The sequence below is a fragment of the Camelina sativa genome, chromosome 19, assembly GCF_000633955.1.
Source record: "Camelina sativa cultivar DH55 chromosome 19, Cs, whole genome shotgun sequence".
In the NCBI taxonomy this organism is placed as follows: Eukaryota; Viridiplantae; Streptophyta; class Magnoliopsida; order Brassicales; family Brassicaceae; genus Camelina; species Camelina sativa.
In genome coordinates this window covers 18,486,895-18,504,084 of record NC_025703.1, presented here as the reverse complement: position 1 = coordinate 18,504,084, position 17,190 = coordinate 18,486,895, and the positions used below count along the sequence as shown (strand labels likewise).

The window sequence follows — 17,190 nt, the reverse complement described above, 5'->3', positions numbered from 1 at the left end:
AAAATTATGAAAACTAGAGAGTATGATGTGTAGGGAAATTGTGAACGATCGCTAAAAACACTCTACTCTTTCCTAATACTCTCTCTTTCTTATTTATACAAAGCTGTGTGAAGTTGCGTATGTTGTTGTAGACATGGCCTATTTTTGGGATTGCATGAGATGAGTAATCCTTTGTTGATTGATGTCTTTGTCTTGTTGTATAGTCTTGAAGTCTTCATTTCTTGGTCTTGAAGTCTTTCGTTGACAGTTGAACTGTTGCATAATTGGGTTTTTGTCTTCATGTTGCCTTGAATAATGGAGTCTTGATGGCGTCGGTGAAAGAAGTTGCCTCTTTCTTCTACAAAATAATATACTAAATATACAATTATAGTACAAGTACAAGCATAATTTATTAGAGAGTAAATATTTTTAAGAGCTGTACTATTAATTTTTTTTGTTTTTTGTTTTTTGTTTTATTTTAAATATATATATGCACACACACACATACAATTTATAAAATTAACTTAGGAGTAAGGTTTTGCGTAGGAGTGTAAACCATTTTTTTTTTGAATAGATATGTTTTAGAATGGATCGTCGTCTTGTGTATTGTTGTCTTGTGTTATATCATCTTCGTCGTCCGAGGAGGATATTTGCATTACAATTGTTTCGAGGAGTTTCTTGAGCTTTTCTTTGCCTCTACTTTTCTTGGTTTCAGAGGATGAAGTTGTTGATTCTGTAGGACTTGGTGGTTTACGAGGTAAAGTTTTTGTTTGAATAGGTGGTAATGCTCGGGATACTGTAGCTATGGACTGGTTTATTTGTTGATGTGTCTGAATCCATTTTTCCAAGTTGGATAAGGAGCAGCGGTCAAGGTTATATTTTTCCCACCACTTGATTATGAACTTGCGGACTAGTGAATATGGCATGTCTGGTAAGAAGGGTACAAGGTTGTAGTGCCAATATAGTATCCAAGGTATTCCCATATTTATGTGGAAGGCTATTTTAGGTAGAGGGATGATGGGTTGGTGTTTTTCGTGTTTAGTATAGTAGGATAGTGAACCTTTGGGTATTTGGGGAGGATATATGTCATCGGTTGGGCCGAACCAAGACCACCATTCGTAGAACCATCCTGGTATTGTCTTGGGGCAATGAAAATCGAAGGAGAGGAACCAAGAGTGATCATAAGTTCGTAAATAAAGGGTATGGAGAAAGGCTTTTTGGTAATTTGTGTAGGAAAATCTTGGAATATGGAACCCCGGGATGGAGAATTCTTTTGTGGTGTGGAGGTTTATAAACCGGAGATCTTGGGGATTGCATACTTTGAGAATTTTACAGGTGGAGTAGGAAATGAGGTTTTGGTCATTTTTGACAGTATGGTGGGTTATATCTACTGATTTGATGTCTACGAGAATATATTCGTAGAATGTGCGGTTTTTGGTGAGGTTATCAGTAAGGTATTGGCTTTCCTCGTAAAATATGCAGTTGGTATATTGGGTTAGGTCTTTAAGGGATATTGGTTTGGTAAATGAGGTTGTAATAAGGTGTTGGCGTTGTGGTTTAAGGAAGTAGGACAATTTTTGGTCTGTGGTTTTTCGTGAGGAGGATGGAGTGGATATTTTTTGTGGCTGGGGATTGACGGCTTTTGCATAGGATAAATGAGGAAACTCCGCCAAGGCAGAGAATTGGTTACTAGTGGTTAATTGCTTCCCTTTTAAATATGGTTGATTCTTGATGTAGTCAGATGCACTCATTGGTTTCTTTTGTGTTTCACTCATTTTGTTGATCCTGAGATTTTTCCTGTAAATACTCCCTTGTTAGAAAATCAGGTAAGGAATTATTTTCTCCCTTTATATATTGTATATCAAAGTCAAAAACAGATAAAATAGCTTGCCATCTAGCAAATATTTGTTTAGAAACTAAGTTTTTAACGTCCGTTTGTAAAATCTCTTTGGTCGATTGATATGCATTTATTTTACCATGTTTAACCATAGTTTATTTACATCTTTTGCATGGTTTGCTATATAGTTTTATAACTTTTATGTAGTTTAAGGTCTGTTTGTGCATTAAAGTAGGATTTGCATTGTTTCTTGTTTAAACAGGTGATTTGGACCCAATGAGCATGGAAATGAAGCTTAAGAGGAGTAGAGTGCAACCAGTGAAGCAGATAGAGGCTGAAACAAGATGGAAACCAAGGTTTAGAGGCCACTTGACCACCACACCCGAAGACACTCGACTGTGTGATGCTGAGGGACTCAACCAGTAAGAAACAGAGGAAACAAGCACTCGACCATGGCCACTCGACCACACATGGTCGAGAAATTCAAGCCGCCTCTCTATTTTGTCTGCTAGCTAATTTAGGGCTTCCCTCTTGTCCTATATATATCTATTGTACCCCATGGCCGCCCACAAGTCACTTTAGGTCAGAAAACACATCAGCAGCCACCAAAGACCTAGTTTTTACCCCTTTTGGGTTTTTAGCACTTTTCTAACATTTGCCTCTTTTATTATTGCTATTGTTCTTACTTTTCTCCAGATTTTCATACCTTGTAAGTCTCATAACTTTCTGGGTATTGATAATCTGAGTTTGTTGCTTTAAACAAAGTTGTAGATCTTTCTCTTATCTTTATCATCATGCTAGTTTCATAATTTTCTGGGTTTATGTTCATCATTTTCATGTTATGTTCATCTGAGTAGTGAGTTAGGATTTTGGAGATGGATTAGGCTGGTTTAGGGCTGTGATTGTTTGGATTGGTCAAGCTTGTTTGATAATATATCTCTTCTGGGTTAGATGTGCTCTAAGATGTTCTTATATCTGAGAGGGTAAGAACAGATCTTAAGCTTCCTTGCATCATACCAATATTTAGGTTGTTAGATAAAGCTAATGTTGGAGATTATCATGCTTATCCCAAGAGATTGATTGTATAAGGTGATTTTTGACAAGTAATGGTCTGATTCTTAATGCCTGTTTAGTATGGTTTCACCAATGAGAGTTGGGTTAGGATGTTACTAAAACTTCATTACTTCTGTTTAGTATGGTTTCACCAATGAGAGTTGGGTTAGGATGTTACTAAAACTTCATTACTTCTGTCATGAGAATGGATTAGTAAGTCATCAAGATCATTGTCTAGAGATAGCTCATGTTGATTGAGGTTTATTGACCAATTTAGATAGCTACAACTTGAACACCAGCCCATGAATCCATCTCTAGGAGCCTACTTTGTTTATTGATTATCTGTATTTGCATATCATCATGTTTCATTACTTTATGTCTCTGTTTAAGTTGTTAAGTTTGCTTATGTTCTTCAGTTATGCACCACTCGACCCCCTGCTCGACTATGCACTCGACCGAGTGTATACTCGAGCGCCATTTTACTTCCTTCTTTATGCTTTGTTTCATTTCAGTTTGCTTTTAAATTCATTTGTTAGTAGTTTGCTATTGCTTAGCATAGTTTATTGCACTTGTTCTATAGTTTAATTATGCATTAGTACTGTCTTAAGTTGCTGTAATATTCTGCATTTCCATTTCTGTCATTAGGTTGTTAGAAACAAATCAACTTGATATTTGGCTTAACTTGAATGCATTGATCATGTCTTGACTGCTTACATATCACACTCTTTATGGATTGACATCCTTTATGCTACAACTACATAAGGGTATTGAAACACCTTGCATCCCATTTGATCATCTTAGCCTAAGTCTGTTTGTTTGTTATCATCCATTCATTCATAGACCTGCACACCACAAAAGAAAGCATGTTTCANCACCAATGAGAGTTGGGTTAGGATGTTACTAAAACTTCATTACTTCTGTCATGAGAATGGATTAGTAAGTCATCAAGATCATTGTCTAGAGATAGCTCATGTTGATTGAGGTTTATTGACCAATTTAGATAGCTACAACTTGAACACCAGCCCATGAATCCATCTCTAGGAGCCTACTTTGTTTATTGATTATCTGTATTTGCATATCATCATGTTTCATTACTTTATGTCTCTGTTTAAGTTGTTAAGTTTGCTTATGTTCTTCAGTTATGCACCACTCGACCCCCTGCTCGACTATGCACTCGACCGAGTGTATACTCGAGCGCCATTTTACTTCCTTCTTTATGCTTTGTTTCATTTCAGTTTGCTTTTAAATTCATTTGTTAGTAGTTTGCTATTGCTTAGCATAGTTTATTGCACTTGTTCTATAGTTTAATTATGCATTAGTACTGTCTTAAGTTGCTGTAATATTCTGCATTTCCATTTCTGTCATTAGGTTGTTAGAAACAAATCAACTTGATATTTGGCTTAACTTGAATGCATTGATCATGTCTTGACTGCTTACATATCACACTCTTTATGGATTGACATCCTTTATGCTACAACTACATAAGGGTATTGAAACACCTTGCATCCCATTTGATCATCTTAGCCTAAGTCTGTTTGTTTGTTATCATCCATTCATTCATAGACCTGCACACCACAAAAGAAAGCATGTTTCACCGATTTGCAATCGACACGTAGTAAAAACTTTTTGTTTATTAAATCATCTTGAAGTTTAGAAATACAGTTTACTATAGATAAAACTTCCTTTTTAACTGTAGAGTAATTCTTTTGTGGTCCAAGCCAAACTCCCGAGTGGAAACGGACTATAGACTCTTGGGTAGACTCTGGCATTTTCTGTTTAAGGATCCCCCGTAACCTATTTCTGATGCATCTGTCTCAACTATCATGAATGCATTGTGGTGTGGGATGACTAAACATGGTAGTGTTATAACCTTTTTCTTGATATCCTGGACTAGACTAGTATGCAGACTCGACCATGGTATGGGGTTCTTTTGCAATCTTTGAAATAATGGTTGTATGGTTTTTCGTAGATTAGGTAGAAAATCAGATATGTAGTTTAAGCAGCCGAAATTTTTATGTAATTGTGATTTCTCTTTTATTTCACCTGATATATTTGCAAATTCTATAGATCTAGATATAGGTGTTATAGTACCTTGATATATGTTGTGGCCTAAAAATCGTATTTTTGTTTGAAATATTTGCATCTTTTTTGCAGATACTACTAGTCCATGCTTTTTAATAATGTTCAAAAAGGTGTATAGATGTTTATAGTGTTAATCGATAGATTTTGAAAATATTAAAACATCATCTATGTATACAATAGAGAAGATGGAGTAAGGGTTAAATATTTCGTTCATAATATTTTGAAATTCGAATGGTGCATTTTTAAAATCGAAAGGCATAACATTCCATTTGTAATGTCCAAAAGGCACTGTGAATGCTGTTTTATATTTATCCTTCTCGGTAATTTGTATTTGCCAAAATCTACTTTTCATGTCAAATTTAGAGAATATATAGGCATCATATAATCGTTTTAATAGATCTCGTTTGTTTGGTATTGGGTATCTTATCCATTGTATTACATTATTTAAGGTTTTATAGTTGATTACTAAGCGTGGTACTCGTCTTTATTTTTCAGCTTGGTTGTTTACATAAAATGTTGAACAACTCCAAGGAGATTTAGATTTTCTTATTAAGTTTTTATCTAGTAATTATTGTATTTCTTTTTTTTGCAATGTTCTAAAAGTTCTTGATTCATTTGAATAGGTCTGACTTTAGTTAGAATATTTTTTTCATTAAAGTCTTTTTCGTAGGGTATTTCAACAATATGTTTTTTCCTTTCCCAGAAGGCATTTGGGAGTTCAGAGCATACCTGGTTTAGTAGTTCGACTTCTAATGTTTTTATTTTATTTGTGACTAGTGGATCACTTAGTTGTTGTTTTATCTGTTGGTATTTTATTTCTTGTTGTAAATATTGTATCTGTTTTTTGTTTTCTGTCTATTAAATTTATAGATTTCTCTATTGTAGAATTTTGTAAGGCTAAGATTTCATTTGTTTTCTTTGGGGATAGAAATTCAAATACTATCTTTTCTCCTACAATTTTTGTGGCAATTCCTAGCTCTGTAACTTTAAACGGATAAATTTGTGTAAAAAATGGAGTTCCTAGTATAATTTCTTGACTTAAGTTTTTTACAAGGATAAATTGAGTTTTAAAACAAAATTTTTGTTACAAATTATTGCTTCGGGTAATTGGTAGTTGACCTTCAAACTACTTCCATTGGCACTACTAAGTTTTTCATATGTTTTTTCATAGAATTTTGTAGGAACTATTCCTTCTTTAATATAATTGTAGTCAGCTCCTGTGTCTAGAAGTGCTATTGTTTCTAGTTTAAAATCATACCCTATATGTAATGTGATTTTTGTATACCATTTTTGATAGTATATTTTTTTTATTATCTGGATATATTCTTCTTCTTCTTTTGTTTGTTTATGGTTTTCAGGGTTGCTTGTGGAGGGTTTGTCCATTGTTGTGGGTGGAGATTCGTGGACTTTTGGTTCTATAAGGGCTAATCTAGCGTCTACTTGCAACTGGTGAATATGATGTTGGTGAACTATTTGTTGTAATTCTTTTATTTGTGTTTTTAAATTTTTAACTTCTCTTTGTAATTCTCCAGTAGTTACTTGTTTAAATAGTGTTGGAGAAGGATATTTTCTATTATTTTGTTAAAACTAAATGGTTGTGGATAAAAAGGTTTATTTTGTTTACGTAGTTTTCGTCTTTCTCTAGAAGGTGGAGTGAGACGATTATAACCATATTGTTCACAAAATGAGTCCATAGTTTCTCCAAATTTAAATTTGTTGCTTTGTTGTTTATCTTTGTGTGCTTGACATATTTGTAGTCCTTCCTTTTTAACAAAGGCAAACAATTGACCATAGGTTATTGTGTCCCATGGTATTGGTTGTCCTCCGGAATAATCTTTTAGTTTATTAATTAATCGTTCTGCGAAAAATGATGGTAATCATGCGATGAACCTTTCGTTCCAGAAGGGTTGGTTGTAGTCGTGTCTTTGAAATATGTTGGTTATAAATATATCTTTATACCATTTAAAGTCTCCTAGTGTTGGACATCTAAGATTTGTTAAAATATGTTTTTTTGCTTGTTAGTTCTTTAGAATGGTTTCCTACAAAGTGCATGGTCATGGTGTGGAGTAATACTTCTACAACGTTTTGAACTTGGTCTTCTTCATAATAATCATCTTCTCCTTCTACTCTTCTAGTTCAGTATGGTTTATAATAGAATTTTGAGTTTCTATGCCTAAAGCATTGTCCCACCAAATTTTTAAAGCTCCATTGAAGCCTGAGATTAACATGACACATGCTTGTTGGTCGGTCATTCCTTTAGCTTTGTAGGATAGGGTTGCCATCCCCATTTCTTGAAATAAAATCATCATTTCATATTCGGATCTGCCATCTATATTTCATTCATATATATACCTTCTCCATTGTAAAAGTTTGTTGAGGGAAATTTATGATGTTCTTCAAATAGTAAGTCAGGTGGTGAGTGTCTTGGATAATATAGTTTTTTTGATGGTTGGAAGTTTCTCTTTATTCTATTTATTTCTATGTCGGTTTCATATTGAATATTTTCATCAAAATTATTTATTTCCTTAGCTTTGTCTAGTCTATCTAGTCTACTTAACATTGATTTTAAAATTTCATTTTCTGGAAATTTAATAGGTTTTGCTAATTGTTTGAAGAGAGGTGGTGAGATTGCGTTAAAGGGCGGTGATAATGGTTGATAGTTTGTTGTTATGTTTTTCTCGTCTTTTTCTAGTTTGTTATCAAGGTTATCTATTTGTCGTGAAATAGCATGTAATATTTGACTTTGATAATTATTTTGTTCATATACAATCTTAATGTCAGCCATATATATTGAATCTTTATCATCTCGGTTTGCCCCAGTTCTAAAAGGTATAGCTATTACTTGTGTTTGGGGAGTGTGAATTTTTATGTTTTTTAAAGTTGGGTGGACTGATTTGTGTATTTCTCCGTTAGTTATTTCTCATGTGTGGTATAAAGTGGAACTAGTGTTTATTGATTCATTCTACACTTTCCTCTGATTTAGTGCTAGCTTGGCCAGTTCTGTACTCAGAGAAAGATGAACGTGGGTAGAATGAACTAAATTTCAATGATGGTAGATCACTGTAGAGAGATCTACAGATTTGGCTTGCAGATTTGGCACACAAGAGGCAAACCAAAGACAAAGGAAATAAATAAGTGTAGAGAGATAGAAACACCACTAACTTGTTGTCTTTGGTTTGCAGATTTGGCACACAAGAATCAAAGACAACAAAGAAGAAGGAAAAGCTTTCTCGTTTGCCTCTTCTTCGCCAGCACTTCTCGTATCTCTGAAGTAGGAAGAAGGAAAATTTTCTCTTTTTTTGCCCGTACGTTCTCACATGCCAACACTTCCTCCTCCTCTTACGATGTAAAACAACAAGTGCCTGCGAGTTCAGGTTTTCGGGTCGGGTCGGATCGGTTATTCGGGTATTCGGTTGTTTGAAAATTATGTCGAAGATAACCGAAGCAAAATTTCAGGTCGGGTTTTGTGTCATTTTGGTCTAATACAAATAGCAATTAAACCTTTATATAGAACAGGGATTGATTCTCCAATACTCATGTTATTAAGAGATAAAACACTTTCAAAATTTGAGGACTCCTTATTAGGAGCAGTACAATCAAACTTATGCAACAGAGCTATATATTTTAACTGTGCACCCAATTTTCAATTAAGCCTACATGATCCTACAATATTTAATACTTTAGTTCTAAACGTACACTTGCATGAAATTAAATTTCAGCAAGAAAGACATGGCTATTTGTTATTGTATCGAATTTACTTTAAGCAATCTACATCTGAGTTTAACCCACGATGTTTATTGCAAGATGATAAAAGCGAAACAACAATATTAGCTGTACATAGTAAAGATACACCAGCCTCTACATACACACCTAAACAATTAAAATGGACTGAAATTACAATTCCTGATCAACGGAAGATTAATATTACTCAACCACCAAGAAACTTTGAACAAAGAACTATTAAAAGTATAACAGAACAATATGATGGAAAAGTATTATTAAACTTTGGTTCTTTTAGAGATCTACCATCATTGAAATTTAGTTCATTCTAGCCACGCTCATCTTTCTCTGAGTACAGAACTGGCCAAGCTAGCACTAAATCAGAGGAAAGTGTAGAATGAATCAATAAACGCTAGTTCCACATTATACCACACATGGGAAATGACTGACGGAGAAATACGCAAATCAGTCCACCCACCATTAAAAGACATCAAAATTCACACTCCCCAAAGACAAGTAATAGCTACACCTTTTAGAACCGAGGCAAACCGAGATGATAAAGATTCAAAATATATGGCTGACATTAAGATTGTATATGAACAAAATAATTATCAAAATCAAATATTACATAGTATTTCATGACAAATAGATAACCTTGATAACAAACTAGAAAAAGACGAGAAAAACATAACAACAAACTATCAACCGTTATCACCGCCCTTTAACGCAATCTCACCACCTCTCTTCAAACCATTAACAAAACCTATTAAACTTCCAGAAAATGAAATTTTAAAATCAATCTCAAGTAGACTAGATATAATAGACAAAGCTAAGGGAATAAATAATATTGATGAAAATATTCAAATGAAACCGACATAGAAATAAATAGAATAAAAAGAAACTTCCAACCATCAAAAAAACCAAATTATCAAAGACACTCACCACCTGACTTACTATTTGAAGAACATCATAATATTCCCTCAACAAACTTTTACAATGGAGAAGGTATATATGAATGGAATATAGATGGAAGATCCGAATATGAAATGATGAATTTATTTCAAGAAATGAGGATGGCAACCCTATCCTACAAAGCTAAAGGAATGACCGACCAACAAGCATGTGTCATGTTAATCTCAGGCTTCAATGGAGCCTTAAAATTTTGGTGGGACAATGCTTTAGGCATAGAAACTCAAAATTCTATTATATACCATACTGAAACTAGAAGAGTAGAAGGAGAAGATGGTTTTTATGAAGAAGACCAAGTTCAAAACGTTGTATAAGTATTACTCCACACCATTTCCATGCACTTTGTAGGAAACCCTTCTGAAGAACTAACAAGCAAAAAACTTATTTTAACAAATCTTAGATGTCCAACACTAGGAGACTTTAAATGGTATAAAGATATATTTATAACCAACATGTTTCAAAGAACTGACTGCAATCAACCCTTCTGGAACAAAAGGTTCATCGCAGGATTACCATCATTTTTCGCAGAACCATTAATTAATAAACTAAAATATTATTCCGGAGGACAACCAATACCATGGGATACAATAACCTATGGTCAATTGTTTGCCTTTGTTAAAAATGAAGGACTACAAATATGTCAAGAACACAAAGATAAACAACAAAACAACAAATTTAAATTTGGAGAAACTATGGGCTCATTTTGTGAACAATATGGTTATAATCGTCTCACTGCACCTTCTAGAGAAAGACAAAAACTACGTAAACAAAATAAACTTTTTTATCCACAACCATATAATAAAAAAAATATATATATATAAAGAATTTTTCTAACTCATACTATACAAAAAATAAAAACCCTAGAGAGCCATCTAGAAAAGAGAAAATTATATGTGGGAACTGTAAAAGGCCAGGACATAAATCTACAGATTGTAAAATGAAAAGAAAAATCAATGAAATATTTCACGATCAACAAGACATTAAAGAAAAACTAGAAAAATTACTTCTTTCAGAAACTGAAAATTCAGAAGAAGTTAGTAGCGACCCCTCTCTAGACATAATAGAAGATGAAAGTGACATAGCTGGAGATATCTCTCATGGAATATGCAATTGTAAAACAATAAAACATAATTACAAAAAACATTGACAAACAAATTTTAATAGATATTATAGAAAAAATAGATGATAACAGCTGGAGATAGGTTTGGATGAGGAGAGATTGACGGAAGTGATTCCATGAACGTCGGTGTGCGTGTTGGTTCGCAAGTGGTGCGATGGGTGACGTTCGACACCAGGTGGAGGTGCCGTTCAACACTAGAGGAGTTGATAGTGAGTTGGAATAATTGTGGGGAAGTGTTGTCCGTGGCTGGACGGAATCAAATATTCCAGCCCACCTCTCTTGTTACTCGGTCGCTAGGAGTGGTTGGTTGTGCGACTCAGTAACTAGATGAGGTGGTGTTTGGTGTATTTGTGGAAGTTTTTGTAAGAAGCGATTTCTACGCCGGTTGTCTCGTCGGAATTATGGGGTTCCGGTGAGATCGTTTCCCGTGGATCCTATGTGAGGATTAGGAATCCGGGTGCGGTCGTTTCACTAGATGGGAGAAAGAAACACAAACTACACACAAAAATTTCTATTGACTAGTCAAGCACATCCACTAAACTATGACCATGTGGTCATTAACCCCTAGAAATAACTGAATTTAGAAAATTAAATACAACTTTGTTTTGTTGTCTTAAGAAAAGAAATCTCAATACTGCTCTGATCGCTCGTATTAGCGGTGGATGCCACCGTAAATTGACCAAGTGATTTCAGACCAAGCGTTGGTGATGTAAGTGGCGGTTGCCGCCATGGATTGACCAAGTAGTCTGTTCAAATAGCTTATTAGGTTTGATTTGATTCCATAGTAAGGAAATCTCTCCGCCATGTCTGCACCTACAAGTCCAAAAAGTGTTCTTGCAAATTTCAGAAGTAGTGTTGTAAACAGAAAGAGAATCAGCTCCCGATCTCAAAGGCTTAACGATGATGAACCTGGCGGCTCTTCATCGACCGGTATTAGATCTTATGGCGGCGATCCCACGGTGGTCAACGGTGTCGCTGACGTTTTCACATTGGTCATTGCCATTTGTAAAACCCCTAGAAACTGAATGGAGGAGAGAAAGAGAGATAAAAAGAAACGATGAAGAAGAAGATGTTTGAGTTTTTTTTTTTCTTTTTTTTAGTTAGAAGAAATTTAGTCAGGGGTTTATTGTCATTTCATATAGTAAAAGAATATGTCTAGCATAAAGTGGGTGTAGGTGATATTACTTTGTATGAAAGTAGGTGTAGATGCAAATTTTACTATTTATTTTGGGAGTGATGATACTTGTGTATTTGACAATTTAATCTAAGTCGTAAGAAAAAAAAAAGAGATATTTTTCAAAATACCATCAAAATGGAATATTGGAAATAAAAATAAATATCTAAACATTGATCCATTGATGATTCTATTAACAAATGTCAACTCTTTTTCAATTGCCATTTATAGTTAATTTAGTCAAAAAAATTTCAAAAAACCATTAAGATAAATTCCTAGGAAAATAATGAATAAGACGTGAAAATCCATATAACGTCGAAAATATGTTGTTTTTATTGCCATTTTAGATGGATAAAATATGATCTACAAAGTTTAGAATACACCTAATGAGTTTAGAATGTGTATTATATATATTGTACATGTTCTACATAATTTAAATAATGTATTCTACACATTTTATATGTTTTATGAAATGTAGAAGTTATTTATGTCCTATTGTAATTAGAATACTAATACATATTCTATATTTTAATCTTTGTTCTACAAAAATTAGAATATATTTCTTCATGTTCTGAATTGTTAGAAAACATATTCTTCAATTTTTTTCTCTATTTTCTATGAAATTAAAATGTACATTCTATTTTATTAGAATCCTATAAACAAAAAACTGAATCGCGAAAAAAGTAAACTGCATATTATGTGAGGCTCAAAATATCTTCATTATTTCTAAAGATGTTTTCTTCAAAGCAATGGTGAACTTTGTAACTGAAGGCATGACCATGCCAATTTTTTTTTTCAAAATAAATTTTACATGTTAATACTTTATAAATTTTAGTAGTTAAAATTAAAAATAATTTTTTCAAAGAAATAACCTATATAAAGAAACCATTTTAAGTATTCAATTATGATTATAGTGGTACCGATGATGATAAATAATGAATGATAAACCATATAACCATTGGGCCAAGGGGGCTTTCACAAGTTCTATTGTTCTGTATTAACATTTTACACACAAACACACAAAAAGCTTATATATAAAAAAATAAAACTCTAAAAATGGTATATTATTTTCTAGAGTAATCCAAAATTGTAGTTAGATTTGTTTGGCTAATTTTATTTCCATTTTCTGATCGAATATTGTAGGCATGGGCATATTATCCGGATCCGAAGATCCGATCCGAACCCGATCCAAAAAGTCCAATCCGAATCTATATCCAAAATTGTAAAATACCCGAACGGTTCTAAATCTCTAAATCCGAAAATCCGAACCCGAACCCGATCTGAACCGAAATCCGAACGAGTATCCGAATATATCCACATTATTAATATATAGTAGTAATCTATTAGTAGTAATTATAATTTTAATAATATAAGTGTTCAAAATATTCAGATTTTTAGATATTTAGATAATTTGAAGTATTTAAACTGTTTATTAGTAAATTTGGATAAAAAATACTCTAAATTTTTAGATATATTGCGTATTACTGAATAATTTAGACTAAATTAGATACTAAAATTTTGAGTTTTGTGAACTTCGGGTAATCCGATCCGAACCCGAAATCTAGAAATACGCAAACGGGTATTATATCTCTAAACCCAAAAACCCGAAAATCCGAAATACCCAATCCAAACTCGAACGAGTACCTGAATGCCCAGACCTAGTTTTTATCCGAAATACCCGATCCGAACCCGAATATTGATGGGCTAGTCTTTATTAATATACACCTTTAATTTGTTTTTATATTTGATTAATAAGTTCCAAAGATATAAAGTAACAACAACCACATGCCAAATGCATCGTTGCAAGATTTAATTAATTAGCTACAATTTTTCTTTTAATAATTGATAAAGAACATTTATCTTAAAAATTAGTAATAAATTATTTAATATCTATTATATATCCAATTAATGATGGTTTAATATAATTTTTGATTGGTTATTATTTTGAGAAGAAAATTGCAATATAGTCATTTTCAACTTATATAGTATTATTTTTTTTTTGGATGAATTTCTACCAACAGTGGTTTTATGAATTACAAAATAGGGAAAAAATGACAAAGGTGAATTCTCCTCACTTAGAATGCACTAGAGTTCCTTTTCAACGCACGTTACTCGAACCAAAACCAAACAAATCTAGTTGCAAGTGCAAACAAATTGTCTGTCTTTTTAATTTGTACTTTTTAACCAAACAAAGAAAAGTATAACCTCTATGGCTCTATCTGAAAAGTACAATTATTCATAGATATATCATGTGAAGTTTTCGTAAATATCCGGAAAATATATAATTATTCAAAGTATGTTATGAATAATCTAAAGGTTTCTCTCTAAAATGTAATTTCAAAAATGTTAATACAGATAAGTAAGATATATAAACAAATATATTAATAGAAGAAAAAAAAAAGACAACCACATTTCTTGGCGTGTTCAACATCTATCCCGAAGCGTTACTACACGTAAAAGCCTTTTATCTTAAGCATACGCTTCACCAATATCACACACAAAATAAAAACATTACTGTGTATATATAATTGAAGTTGTGTCTATGAAAATTTCAGAATCTTGATTTCAAGAAAACGGTTTGAAAATGTATCTGACTCGGAGAATGCAGAGTGGAGGTTTTGCGGTGTATAGGCAGAGCCTTGCGGAGGTCTTACAAATATACAACAACGTCGAGAGGAAGACGTCTATGAATCCATATCCGGCGATTATTCGATTTGGGAGAGACTATCATAACCAAATGTGTCCTCAAGGTCTCAAGTTATCAAGTCCGGTTAATGCTGGGAGATACTTAAGCAATGTTTCCAACGACTCCAAGATGCAACCTTCTCCTCCAAGCCAATGGTTTAATTTTCCTTTTTGGTAATTCCCCTCTCTCGCTTTCTTTCTCTCTATACACATCGAATGGAACAATAGGGTAGCTTATGATATACGTACGAATCAATTTGCATTAGATTATTCAATCTTGATCAATGCATTAGGGACTAATTTGGAGAATAACTGGCAGGGGGAGATGGGTTATAGGTTCAGTGATTTCCTTCGTGTTATCTTTCTGGAACAACAAAAGGATACAGAAACTCAAACGTATCGAAGGTAACGAATATAGTAATATCTCATTATTCTTCTATGCATTACTCATAGCTCTTTTATGTTATATATAGGCTTATTTTGTGTTTGCCATAAATTGGACTGATGTGATGTAGGAGAGGCGGGGTTGGTTGTAGAAGGGGTAGAGGCTGTAGCAGAAATGGTGGAGAAAGTGGCGACAGCGACCGACGAAATGGCTGAAGCAATGGCAGAGAAACTACCCGAGAAAAGTAAAATGAAACAAGTAGCTTTGGTTCTGGAACACATTTCAGAAGTTGCTGCTCATGAAGCACATCTAACCCAAGATTTCCTTCACAAGGTACACTTTATCATTCAAACTGATAAATGAAATTAATAACATCGAACTAAATTTTCAACATATGTTTTAGGGGTCCCATTTTTTTTTTTTTTTTGGGTCAACATATCAGAACTTTTGATTGTGATTAGAGAAGTCAAAATTTAAATATGCAGGTGGAAAAAGTCACGCAAGACTTGGATGACTTAGAGCAAATGATAGAGCCTTTGATAAACAAAAAAGTGCCAAATGCTGAAACAAAGCAATTACAAGCTAAAGAAGAAGAAGCAAACTCTGAGTCGCCTTCACGCCACTAATCTCTTCATCATCTTACTTTAGACGCTAACAAAAACAAAAACAAAAAGAAATTAAATAAAACTTCCTCAAAACTATGTCTATTATTATTTTTATTTTTTTTCATTCTTCTAAAATATATGTTTATATTATCAATGGTAATTTATCTTTCTAAACCAAAACCATTTTTTTTTTAATGATTTGGTGTATTTCTCTCTTCTAGGGAGAATGTTGTAAAAGAGAGTGATTTGCCTCAATTATCAAATACCAAACTAAATGATTTGCGATTCGTGGACTTAGGCTACCACAAGAATTATCAATAAATTTTCTGAGAAATTACAAGAATTATCAACAGAGAAAATTAGATGCAAAAAATTCAAGAAAACAGTGAAAAAAAAATGAAAAAAATCACATACGACAAAAGAGATCTAAAATCGAACAGTGGTTGGGCCAAAGCAGCTAAGGCCCATAACTCTCTCCATGGAAGCATCAGATTTAGGCATAGGATGACTATTGTCTCTGACGACATCATCATCAGAAGAAGAAGGTGGACGTGAAGTGACAGCGATGGCACGTAGACGAGCCTTGACATCTTTGTTAAATAAACGGAGAGGATAGTTCCAACGAGCTTCCACGGCGGCAACCGCGGTAGCCACTATCCACGAGGTGTTTCTTATAGTCGCAGCAGCGCTCATGACTGCGATTGAAGTTGTTAGGACAAGAGCGTTACTAAAATGTGTGGGTTTTTTATATTTATTACAAGGTTTTGAATAAACCAAGTGGCTGCGTTTGCCGTAGGTTTTGAGAGACGGGACTCTCTCTCTCCACTTCTCCAAGTAAACTAAATTCTTCATTTATTTACTGAAAAATATTACAGCCCAAATAACATTTTCTTTTTTCTTACGTCATATTATTTTGTAATAACTTTTTTTATCATTGATAATCAGGAAAATCATATAAAAGAAAATATGTACATTGAGTTTTATTCTAATGATTTTTATTGTAAGTAATTACTTTTGTGGTTTAAAACCATTCAATAATAGAAGATATTTTGTATTTAAATATATCAGATTAGATGTTAATCTTTTAAAAAAAATGATAATGTAAAATCTAAGAATTTACCTAGTTGGTTATAGGATGAGTTTTTACTCTTATCATTTTCTTTTTCAGTTTCTCATTCTTCTCAATTTCTTTTCTTTAAAAACATCAACTTCATTCGTTATTATAAAATCGAATACAAGAGTTGGTATTTCAAAATTACAGCAGCTTTGTGCAAAATCATCAACACATGAAAGCACATACACTAAACATCCTAAAGAAAAACGATAAGGGAGTAAATATACACTAACCTTACAACAAATTTGCAAATTTTGTTCTTTAAAATCAACTCCTAGCTAATGATGACTTCCTTTGCACACAAGAAAAATAAAGCACACAAGAAAACTAAAGCTATTATTATCCATTCCAAAATTGTTTAATATTGATATCATCTTCTCTTGCACTACTTTGTTGCTGCTTATTGTGAACCGATTCATATCTTGTTTTTGGAGACTTGATATTCTCAAATCCCAAATTCATCAATG

At 33.2% G+C, this 17,190-nt stretch overlaps 1 protein-coding gene across 1 annotated transcript; it reads left to right on the top strand.

Moving 5' to 3' along the window:
* LOC104766659 lies at positions 14,437-15,896 on the top strand. The gene is made up of 4 exons (XM_010490580.2): positions 14,437-14,793; positions 14,939-15,024; positions 15,135-15,337; positions 15,490-15,896. The coding sequence occupies exons 1-4, from the start codon at positions 14,519-14,521 to the stop codon at positions 15,628-15,630; spliced, it is 705 nt and encodes a 234-aa protein (XP_010488882.1). The 5' UTR covers positions 14,437-14,518; the 3' UTR covers positions 15,631-15,896.

Coding starts and splice junctions, on each gene's coding strand:
- LOC104766659 (XM_010490580.2), top strand. CDS start 14,519: ATGTATCTGACTCGGAGAATGCAGAGTGGAGGTTTTGCGGTGTATAGG. Junction 15,025..15,134: donor GAAACTCAAACGTATCGAAG/GTAACGAATATA, acceptor GATGTGATGTAG/GAGAGGCGGGGTTGGTTGTA. Junction 15,338..15,489: donor CCCAAGATTTCCTTCACAAG/GTACACTTTATC, acceptor TTAAATATGCAG/GTGGAAAAAGTCACGCAAGA.